The 12,260-nt window shown below is 42.4% G+C and overlaps 1 protein-coding gene across 1 annotated transcript in view; it reads right to left on the bottom strand.

Moving 5' to 3' along the window:
• The window catches only part of LOC126473322 (integrator complex subunit 9), a 116,914-nt gene extending 106,116 nt beyond the window's left edge, over positions 1–10,798 (bottom strand). Inside the window, exons 1-3 of the mRNA XM_050100309.1 lie at positions 10,603–10,798; positions 10,212–10,403; positions 9,920–10,122 (exon numbers count right to left, since the gene is read on the bottom strand). Coding sequence (XP_049956266.1) covers positions 9,920–10,122; positions 10,212–10,403; positions 10,603–10,611 — 404 coding nt within the window. The 5' untranslated portion in view covers positions 10,612–10,798. The remainder of the gene's footprint in view (positions 1–9,919; positions 10,123–10,211; positions 10,404–10,602) is intronic.
• Between the last annotated feature and the right edge of the window lie 1,462 nt (positions 10,799–12,260).

Genomic DNA, 12,260 nt, shown 5'->3' with positions numbered 1-12,260 from the left:
GGGGGAGCGACAGAAGAGGGTTTGCCCCCAACTGCTAAGGGGGCAACAGAGGAAGGCTTGTCCCCAGACACGAGGGGGGCAGACAGAGATACACGGCCCCGAGGGCCCACTGAAGGCGGCACAGATGAGGCGACAACCGTCGCTCGCGTGGGTGACGATAACGTGGCTGCAGCGTAAGATGGTCGAATGGAAGCAGGATACAACCTTTCATATTTCAGTTTTGCCTCTCGATAAGTAAGCCGGTCCAGGGTCTTAAATTCCATGATCTTCCACTCCTTATGAAGAACGGGGCAATCCGGCGAGCATGGAGAGTGGTGCTCCCCACAGTTGACACATACAGGCGGAGGCGCACATGGAGAATCGGGATGAGAGGGGCGTCCGCAATCTCGACATGTAGCGCTGGATGGGCAACGGGAGGACATATGCCCAAACTTCCAGCACTGGAAGCACCGCATCGGGGGAGGGACGTATGGCTTCACGTCGCAACGGTAAACCATCACCTTGACCTTCTCGGGCAAGACATCACCCTCGAAGGCCAAGATAAAGGCACCGGTGGCCACCCTGTTAGCCTTGGGCCCTCTATGTACACGACGGACAAAATGTACACCACGTCGTTCCAAGTCGGCTCTCAGCTCGTCATTGGATTGTAACAAGAGGTCACGATGGTAAATAATCCCCTCGACCATATTTAAGCTACTGTGGGGAGTGACGGTAACAGGGACGTCACCCAGCTTATCGCACAAGAGCAACGCTCATGACTGGGCTGAGGAGGACGTCTTGAGGAGGATGGACCCATTCCTCATTTTAGACAACCCCGCCACTTCCCCTAACTTATCCTCCAGGTGTTCCACAAAAAAACAGAGGCTTCGTCATAAGAAAGGAGTCACCATCAGTCCTGCTGCAGACAAGGTATTGCGGTACGTAAGGCTCCCGCTTGGCACTAGATCGGCGTCCCTCCCATGGCGCAGCCAACGAGGGGAACGACTGAGGGTCATATTGTGCAGCATCAAAGTCTACTCTACCACGCTTAGAGACGCTGGTGGCCGTGCGACCACCAGCTTGGTGTGATTTGTTGCGCTTCATTGCGCCACATCCGCCCAGATGCCACCTACTCCGAACGAGGGCTCTCCCCAAGGGCGCCACCCAGCCAAAGCAACGGGTACCTGGCCGATATCCCATTGCCTGGAGTCCCCGTGCCCCAGATAAGATGGGCACATACTCCTTGGCATGCATGGGGAGGAAACAGCTCTGGCATCTGTAGTGCGATCCCTGCGTGGTCAGGGGGCTACCACCAAGAGGGTACATGACGACCCCACCACAACGGACTGGCTACCGTGCTGGATTTTAGGTGTTGAAAGGGTCCACAGTTGTCGTAGGCGCTAAGAAGAAGAGTGCGCACAAGGCGAGAAGGAGACAACCCAGAAGATGTTGGGCATAGTCCCCCCACACGACAATAGGTAACATGCAAGATGGTGGAGCATGATGGACCAATAGAAAAACACCACGTAAGGTGTCCCTCCCCAAATGGCACGCACTAACAACGGAAATTTGGAAAAAAAAAGGAGGTCAAACCCAAGAGGGGACCATCACAGAAGGCCGAAACATTTGAGACTCCTTTTAGTCGCCTCTTACGACAGGCAGGAATACCGCGGGCCTATTCTTACCCCCGAACCCGCAGGGGGGGGGGGGGGGGGAGATAAGGGACAGGAGATTTGTTTTTGTACAAGGTTTGGAGGATAATTATCGTCTGTAAAGGCTTCAGTGAGAACCTCGGTATATTTCAAGGGGGACCGCTCGTCCTTGCAGATGTGACAGCCATGAGTGGCTAGGTAGAAGGGACTTCTTGGTGTGGAATGGGTGGCAGCTGTCGAAGTGGAGGTATTGCTGGTGGTTAGTAGATTTGATATGGACAGAGGTACCGATGTCGCCATCTTTGTGTTGGAGGTCAACATCTAGGAAGGTGGCTTGTTTGGATGAGTAGGACCAAGTGAAGCGAATGGGGGAGAAGCTGTTGAGGGTCTGGAAGAATGTGGACAGGTGTCCTCACCCTCAATCCAGATCGCAAAGATGTCATCAGTGAATCTGAATGAGGTGAGGGGTTTAGGATTCTGGGTGTTTTTTAATTGATTTAGAGAAACCATGGGAAATATTACACTGTTGAGATTGCTGCTGCATTTTAATGTGAGTTATGACCATGCACAGGAAATTTCAGTCATCTCAAAGGGATGCTTGCAGTTTAATACATAACTGAACCTTTTTTTAATTATAACATTCAAAACATGAAGAATGAACTTTGCTGTAATTCATCTCATGCTGAACTCATCTATAATAATGCATTGGCGTTAGCCACAGGAATACCAAACTGCAGCATAAACATCATGGATTACCCAACTACACATATTTGAAGTGATTTTTAAGTTGTGCATGATGCTATTTGGAGGATTATTCCTTGGATTATATAGCTTGCTATCCTACAACCTTGATTATTTATTGTGTTTCATTTCCAGTTTCTCTAGCATGAAGCAAACCTTGTTCATGCCAGGAATTTAGAGACTCATTTAACCACCAAAAAAACTACAATGTATCAAAACCAGCAAATATTGTGAACAACATGTACTCCCCATAGCTACCAATGACAGACTTGTCACTGAAACATACATCAAGAAGTGCTAATGGGGGATGCTGCAACTGTATTAATTTATACAGACAATTTAGATACTTAAAATTTGTTTCGCTTCTTAGTTCGACACATTTTACGATGGATTCAAACAACAACAACACACAAAAATGAAAACTTCTGAGCAGTTAAAGGAAAGAGGGAGAGAACAGACCACTGATTTATCCTTAACGCAAAGTGTGGAGTGGCAAGTGACTGCATGAAGCACAAAGCTGACTACAAGGCACTTGACCTTTCCTTTCTAACCTGAAGAAGAATGAGAGTTTGAAATACTATCAAAATTGCTTCTCACATTTTAAGCTGCAGCGATGAAGTGGCACAAGTGGATTCCATGTCCAAGTCACTAAGTAGCAGATAAGAGCAAGAATATCCCTGTTTACGGGTAGCCATGTTGCCTGCTTCCAACTGCAAAGTACAAACAGCCGCAGGTGAAAACAATTGTCAACTACAGGTGTACAACACTGTGGCTTTACCATTTACACATATACAAAATCGTATTACGCATTTGGTTGAGGTAGATACAGCAAGCAGCTGCACCAAGTCCACTGTAACTATAAAAAACAAGGGTCGTCTTGTCACTTCTATTATAAACCTGCCAATAAATGCAGATGTATCTATTGACACAAACCGGCACAGGTGCCATGGTGTCTCCAGAAACCTTAAAAGTAATGCTAACTTTCATTATGTAGTAATTTTTTGTAGTTCAGAAAGTTTGTATTTTTTCCTGCAGACCATCAACTTCCTTACCCTGTGTATTCGTTGGTCACAACAAATTGTGAAAGTAAGCAAGGACATAGCACCTATATCTTGGCAACACAAACTGATCTTTATCTATTAGTTGACCACAATAATATTGCACCTGGGAGTGAGGGTGCTTCAGTTGGCTTATGACGAGTTTTTACAATGATATTTCAAGAGGATTTGCTGTACCACTTGATAGCATATGCACACTTGTCCCAAAAGCACTCACACTGTGACATTTTTCTTACCACAGTACTGTTTTCCTTAACAGCCATGGAAGGGCGTGCAAAATAATATTGTGGTCAGCTGTTACAGGCTAATAACTACCGTCAACAAGCTCAGCACAAGCAAATGCTTCATACTTTGACATACAGGGCACAAGAAATTTATGTGCTCATGGAGTTTACTAGAGGAGGTAGGCCATTCATTCACCGAGTGCAAAATTAAAAAAAGTAAAGAGGACGGGCCTCTGTATTTGTAGTACACTGCTTCTGAAACATGAAGAATTCTGAGGAAATACTGAGATAGACATTTATCCCCCTTAACCCTAGGATGCATGGTGCCAAAAACATACATAAATGCATATGCAGATCCTCCAAGGCCCTGCCCTAATTTAAAATTTTCCTCTTTTTATATAATCATTATTTGGAGTAAAATTAATTTCTGTCAAATTTATTGTCATATTGAAAGATTCCTAAGATACAGTAACAGGATCTGGTGGGCCTGATTAACATTTTATTAATTTTTTAAAAACTCTAAGAGTGAATTTTTATTAGTTACATCCATTTACATACAACATATACAAATAATTTTATTAATTCACTTATAAGTTGCAGTTTACATTTTATAACAATTATTACAATCAATTTCTTCAATTAAAACATACTTATTATTCACAATATTATGTATATAGGCAATATTTTGACAAAAATTTATTATTCATTGTTCACATAAAATTGCATTTTTCGTAGTATTCAACATGTGAGAAACAAGAAGCATAGAGAATGCCGCTATGTTCCTTACAAATGTTGGTTTTACACTTAATGCATGTCATAGCACTTTTCCTGTGTTTATTATATGGACAATAATTGCATCTTCTTCTTTTTCCTGAAACAGGTAGTTGGTTTGGCAATATGACATATTTTTGAACACCACATCTTTGCATGGCATCAACGATTTTCTCTGGAAGATTAGGGATCTGAATGCAAGTTCCATTAGTGCTCTTACCGTTTCCTCTGCTAAATCTCTTGGGAACAAATGCCTTTTATCACTTCTTCCACTATGGTATGTCAGATGTTGGGCGGAAAATAAGATTTCACTGTTGATTGCTGCAACATCCTTCATATTCATCCATAATGCAAATGGCCATCTTCTTGTTTGTCTCTTGCAAGTGTAATAACGAATTTTCTGGTCCATTTGATCTACTCAACCCTTCGCAGAGTTATAGAACTTTATTATATCTGGTTTCTTTTTTGCATGAGTTTCATCAATGTTTCTGTCGTGATGCATTGTGCTAATGAGAACTACAGACTTTTTTTCTTTTTGGGAACATAACTCACCATTGTAATGTCACCTCTAAATGCAAACAAAGAGGAATGAATCGCTCTTGAGGCAGATGGTTTCATCTCATTAGGTATTTCTGGTTTGTTTTGTTTAATTGTTCCCACCACTGTAATTTGCTTCTGAAGCATCTCTTCTGCCAGCTGCACACTAGTAAAGAAGTTGTCAACTGTAATATTTTTTGATGATCCTTCAATGCTTTTAGCAAGATCCTTCACCACATTCAATCCAAGATTTTTCTGAATAGGTTCATGGGGCTTCCTTCCCGTGTAAACAATTCCGTCTAAATCATATGCAGATGTAGCATCACATAACCAAAATATTTTTATGCCATATTTGGCTGGTTTAGAGGGCATATACTGGGTCAATCTGCATCTTCCATGGAATGGGACTAGTTGGTCGCCAGCAGTGAGCGAATCATTGGGAATCATTCCATTTCTACGTTTGTCAAGAAATAGTTCTCATACACAGCGAACAGATGCAAGTTTGTCACCTGCAGATCGGGCTTCAGGGGTACGCCTGTCATCAAATCTAATCATTCTCCTTATAACCTCGAATCTACACTCCTGGAAATTGAAATAAGAACACCGTGAATTCATTGTCCCAGGAAGGGGAAACTTTATTGACACATTCCTGGGGTCAGATACATCACATGATCAAACTGACAGAACCACAGGCACATAGACACAGGCAACAGAGCATGCACAATGTCGGCACTAGTACAGTGTATATCCACCTTTCGCAGCAATGCAGGCTGCTATTCTCCCATGGAGACGATCGTAGAGATGCTGGATGTAGTCCTGTGGAACGGCTTGCCATGCCATTTCCATCTGGCGCCTCAGTTGGACCAGCGTTCGTGCTGGACGTGCAGACTGCGTGAGACGACGCTTCATCCAGTCCCAAACATGCTCAATGGGGGACAGATCCGGAGATCTTGCTGGCCAGGGTAGTTGACTTACACCTTCTAGAGCACGTTGGGTGGCTCGGGATACATGCGGACGTGCATTGTCCTGTTGGAACAGCAAGTTCCCTTGCCGGTCTAGGAATGGTAGAACGATGGGTTCGATGACGGTTTGGATGTACCGTGCACTATTCAGTGTCCCCTCGATGATCACCAGTGGTGTACGGCCAGTGTAGGAGATCGCTCCCCACACCATGATGCCGGGTGTTGGCCCTGTGTGCCTCGGTCGTATGCAGTCCTGATTGTGGCGCTCACCTGCACGGCGCCAAACACGCATACGACCATCATTGGCACCAAGGCAGAAGCGACTCTCATCGCTGAAGACGACACGTCTCCATTCGTCCCTCCATTCACGCCTGTCGCGACACCACTGGAGGCGGGCTGCACGATGTTGGGGCGTGAGCGGAAGACGGCCTAACGGTGTGCGGGACCGTAGCCCAGCTTCATGGAGACGGTTGCGAATGGTCCTCGCCGATACCCCAGGAGCAACAGTGTCCCTAATTTGCTGGGAAGTGGCGGTGCGGTCCCCTACGGCACTGCGTAGGATCCTACGATCTTGGCGTGCATCCATGCGTCGCTGCGGTCCGGTCCCAGGTCGACGGGCACGTGCACCTTCCGCCGACCACTGGCGACAACATCGATGTACTGTGGAGACCTCACGCCCCACGTGTTGAGCAATTCGGCGGTACGTCCACCCGGCCTCCCGCATGCCCACTATACGCCCTCGCTCAAAGCCCGTCAACTGCACATACGGTTCACGTCCACGCTGTCGCGGCATGCTACCAGTGTTAAAGACTGCGATGGAGCTCCGTATGCCACGGCAAACTGGCTGACACTGACGGCGGCTGTGCACAAATGCTGCGCAGCTAGCGCCATTCGACGGCCAACACCGCGGTTCCTGGTGTGTCCGCTGTGCCGTGCGTGCCCTCTCGCAGTGTCCGGAGCAAGTATGGTGGGTCTGACACACCGGTGTCAATGTGTTCTTTTTTCCATTTCCAGGTGTGTATTTACTGACATGGTGGCCTTATATGTAGGATTTGCCTTTTCATCCAAGAATAATTCTCTAATAGGGACATCCCAACTCTTCTCAACACCAGAAAGCAGTCAAACACCAAGAAAACCCTCCATTTCAGCAAGCGAAACGTTTTTCCACGTAAAGCAGCCAACCTTCTGCCTTCAGTATTTGTGCAGTTGATGATTTCATCTAGTATTTCCTTCGAGATGAAATAGTCCCAGGCATCCTAAGGTTTATAGGTTTTCAAACCACGGGCTGGACCAGGTGCCTTCTTTACGATATTATGGACAGGCGTATGAAAAGTTGCAGGAGGATCTAATTTCCAAATCGTTCCATTCCGACTAATGTATGTGTGGTCTTCTATACCTTTTTGTTGTATATTTTCAGACTCTGATGAAGTAATATTATCGGAAGGACTGTCATCTGCCTCAATATTCACATCTGCAGGTCCTTGGGTGATTCTTCAGTACTTGCATCTTCAAAAATATTTCCTTCCTTGCAAGAATCATCTTCTTCAAACCACTGAGCCACAATACTTTCAAAATTAGCTGCATTTGCATGTACTGACTCTCTTGTTTTGCGTGTCGAAGCCATAGCAAAAGGCGTGTCTCTCGAACAGCAGCTTGTGCAGCACTAAACAAGTCACACTCGTAACAATATGGGCCTTGCAGCAACAAACAAACTACAGTAACAACGAGGCTGACAAGAGTAGCACAGGATAACAATACTATGCAATAATAAAACATTTGATAGCAAAAAGATCAATAATACACTGAGATCGCCAGTATGTGAAAATAGTGTGTATTATTTTTTAGTTATACTATTGCTACTACATCTACTGCTGCTGTTGGCACTCCTGTTGTTGGAAATACCACTACAATTATTGCTGAATTAATAACTGCTCCCAAACAAATGTTGAAGACAATATAGGTTAAAGAACATTTATAAATGTGTGAGGGCTTCTGAAGCCCTGCTTATGCATTCACGGTGTATGGGTAAATGTATTGAATTATACAAAAAACTTAAAAAGGTATCTCGTTCAGACTTGATAGGAGGAATGTCATAGTGTTAGTGAAAGAGTACTGGAAAGCAGTTTAAAATCAAACAAAAAATTACAGAATTTTTTTTAAAAATGAAGACTTACAAGGGCCTCGGAGGCCCTGTATATGCATCCTAGGGTTAATACATAAGAATGTTTTTGTAGTATAAAGGACACATGTACTGTGGTTTTCACTCTTATTTGCAACCATGTGTTGTATGATGTAAATGAGACACAGCTGGCATTTTATATCCCAAAAAAACACTCTGGCCTCACTGGTAGCATGTGTTGATTTAACTGAGAGCAGGGAACAGAGTAGTAGTTGACCCTAAATACTGGTCATTCGTATACCTGCAATGTAACAATGTTGTAGCGTGAATTATTATATGCAGGAAAAGAGAGAGAAGAGAAAGCTGACATTAAATGAAGCCTTTGATACTGTTTTGCCAATTCACAACCTGACACTTTTCAACCTACCCTAGACCTTGGGCTAGACTACAGAACTGGATGTCACCACAAGTGAGATAATTAGGACTAACATTGACTGGCTTTGCCAATTCACAACCAAATTGTTGCCTTTCAACATACCTTATACTTTGGGCTACACTATGTATCAATCTGTCACCACAATCTACTTTCCAAAAAATAATACACAGGGAAAGCAAAAAATCTGTCAGTATTTTGTTGTCTTCTTTTGTGCGTGCAACTCATAACATCACAACACGATTACGTCATGGGATGAAGTCAACATCTTATGTCAGCATGTTCAGTTTAACTGAATGTTGACAATAGTTATTATGCTTGTACAGCTTTTTATGTAGGTCAAGGTGAGATCGACCTGTAGCATAGTCCATACTCCAGCTTGCAATGAAAGCCAATGAATGTAACATGAAATCTTGAGAAATGTGGTGCCATAGCTATATCTTTAAAAAAATTATTGATGTAATGAGAGCTGTATAAGTATACATTGGATGAATACCACTGTAACACTGACATGTACAGAAAGTATATTTATTGCTATACCAACACCGTTTAAAATCCCCTGAATAGTACCAATAATATTTTCCTTAAGAATAACATAATGATTGGGTTCTGAAATACTGAATGTGTGCGTAGCTCCGTAAACTGCATTCCCAGGACCTTTTTAAGTGTTTTATATTCTGTGAGATTAGACTAAAAACATTTTCCTCACAATTTGGTTCACTACACCTAAATAATATGAACTGCCTAGAGGAAGCCCTTGTGTTTTAACTGTTACACTTTGTAGTTAAATCGTCAGTTATTTTTACCCTTAGTAATGTGTTACACAGTTATCCAGTTCATTATCATATTGTTACCAAGCATACACTCTTTCCCATAGTAAAGAATATTGCATTAAACTGAAATTGGTCCTTTAAAAAAAAAAAAAAAAAAAAAATGCATTATTCAATATCACCATACTTACTGCTGAACAGCACCCCAGCCCCAGGTTACAATCATGTGAATAGGAAGAGCCATTCTTCACAGTTACTTAGTTTTTAAAGATGTTGCTGCCACATTCATACAGTGATGGGTGGGGTAGAACCAGAATGTACAGACAGAATGTACATAAGAAACATGCATGAATTTCTGTAGAGTTTTAGCTCCATTTGTAACTTGGTGTACGTACTACAGCCATTTTCATGAGGGGCATTGCCTTTGAAACTGACTATCAAATGTTTTCATTCAAATGTGCTTAGAGTTCCGGTGCAGGATTTTGAGGTGTTGTCAGTTTGCAATCAGATAAATATGCCTACTGTTTGTAAATACAGTGGCTAAAAAAAGAAATTCTGTTCCCATTTCCTTATGGGTTCAATATTACATTGAAACATTATTAGCTAATCTTGCTGTCTGCTGAAAACGTCTGATTAAATATATTTGAAAATCAACTGACTCAATATTTCTTACCTTCCAATTTGGAGGGTCGGTTCTGTGGCATATACAACCCCAGCAAATCCTGTGCCTTCAGTAATAAAAGGTAGAGCTAACATACATAAATAATTTGATATAAGTATAACATCAACTTCAGCAAAATCTACAATCTTCGGTTGTGGTGGGAAAAATTCCGGTGCAGAGTCCACAAAAACTCTTCCACAACACTCTTTCAGTTCCTGGAATGGAAACATAATTATGAGAGTCCTGGATTAATTCATACACGCGACAGATATAAAGAGAGAAAACAACAACAGAAGATACGTACTCCCTCCAACTGCGGATCGGACACATCTCTTGGCATCCATCCTGGCAAATTACTTAGCCTTGCACTCGGTACTAATGGCAAAGGTAAAAAATTAAGAACTGTCTGAGCTGACAAGCCACAGTCAAGCATTAATGTGATTTCCTTGAACCTCAATATGTGGCAAGGCTTGTTAGGATCGCTGCTCAAGCAATACTGGAAAATAGTAAATAATCTACTTTACACTAGAGCACAAAAATTTCTACATGTCATTTAAAAAAATTCTACATAATATTTAATTAATCAGAATAAAAAACATTAATTCGACACCCACCCAGTTCTTGGCAAAAATTATGACACAAATATAAAAAAAAACCTATAAGTTATTCCAACACTGATAAATGTTAACACTCACAAGCTTCATTTTCAGTAGCTGTCAAAAATTGCAGTTGTTTTTTCAACGTTTCAAGTCTGCATGCTTCGTACAACACATCCTGACCGCTAAACCAGTCCAACAAACAGTACTTTCCACTACATCTTTTCACACACACGCAAACAGCACACAACACCAAATTTGTCACAACTCGCGCCTCGCGGTATTAAAGACAATAGACAACAGTGGTAAAGACTGAAGTATTAAGGTCCCTGAGTGTAGCCGCCGGAAGAGATCATCTTTACCACTACAGTACAGAGCTCACTGGTCACACAAGAAACTGAATACTTGCGCAAATCTACCTGCGCAAAAATGGTTGAGGGTGTGTTTATTGAGGACAGTTTCCTCTGCACACAACGTACTTTCTGCGCAAGAAAGTTTGAGCATGTAACATCTGCCCAGAGATAGTAGCGCATCGTCAGCAGATTTGCGCAGAAATGAGATATAGCGTACGCCAAACCTGGAAGTTGGAACGGAGGTTTGGACAACATTGCTTAAATGTATGGGCTACAGTCACACTTACGCAAACAAATAGTAGCATGTAGACAGGCGATCGCCACAAATCTAACGAGCAAATTGTGATCGAGTCAGCTGCTCGTTCAACACAGCATTTGTCGTCCATGTGTATATAGCTAATTGTAAACTGGTTGGTACATGTTAGCGCTTTCGGGAGTTCATTGCTGAATTTACTGGAACATTTAGGACTCACATGCACTCGCACAAAGTTAATACCAGGAATTACAACGATAGAGATAAGAAGGCAACGGCTTCTAATTCTTTAACAGAGAGAATAACAGCAGTTGATCCCACGGCAAACGGGAATACTGTATTTAAAAATATCGTTGCAGACTTAACTAACATTATTAGTCACACATCCTTTGCGTTTTGCAATTTCTCTCATTAAATTTACCAGCACAAGGGATTGTCAGCATACATTCCCTCAGTGCTGTACCATGCCATACTCTATTGAAGCAATGTAGACAAAATGAAAAAAAATATTTATTCTACAGAAGAAATTGCTCAGAACGTTGTGTTAAGTTGATAGAGGACAGTGGTTCCAGTACACAAAGATGGTGCCAAACATGTATTATTTAACGGCTTATCTCTCCAATGCCATTTCTTTCCAAAATGTTTTAGAGGCTAGTGTACTGCACACTGTGTAAAACCTAACACAAGATGAGTTACTGACACACTCCTGGCTCCGCTGTCGCAGAGGATTCTCCCCAGAGGGAGCAATATTTAGTTTCATAAAATAAATTCTACATGAGCTGAACCGTAGAAAATATCCCACAGAGATTTCTGAAACTTTGCCAACACTTCTGACTGGGTAAAACATATCACATTAGTGAGAAAACTTCCACTCTATGGCATCAACGACTAATTGCTTGCTTGACTAGAATCTTACTTACACAACAGAAAAAAAGGAGTTCCTATCAGGTACTGGTGAAACAATAAAATGAGACTGAGAAACTATTATGTGCATTGTTCTCCAAGGGTCAATCTTTGAGCAAGTGAACTTCATAGCGTACATTAATGACCTGGACCTACCAACATCAATAAATAACAAGGAAAATATAGGAACGTTCACTAATGATACACGTATTTTGATCAAAGGTGTGAAATTCTCAATGCAGATTACA

Source organism: Schistocerca serialis, chromosome 1 (assembly GCF_023864345.2).
Source record: "Schistocerca serialis cubense isolate TAMUIC-IGC-003099 chromosome 1, iqSchSeri2.2, whole genome shotgun sequence".
NCBI classification, from domain to species: Eukaryota; Metazoa; Arthropoda; class Insecta; order Orthoptera; family Acrididae; genus Schistocerca; species Schistocerca serialis.
Note: the sequence above shows the minus strand (reverse complement) of the source record. Positions and strands in the feature narration are given on the sequence as shown.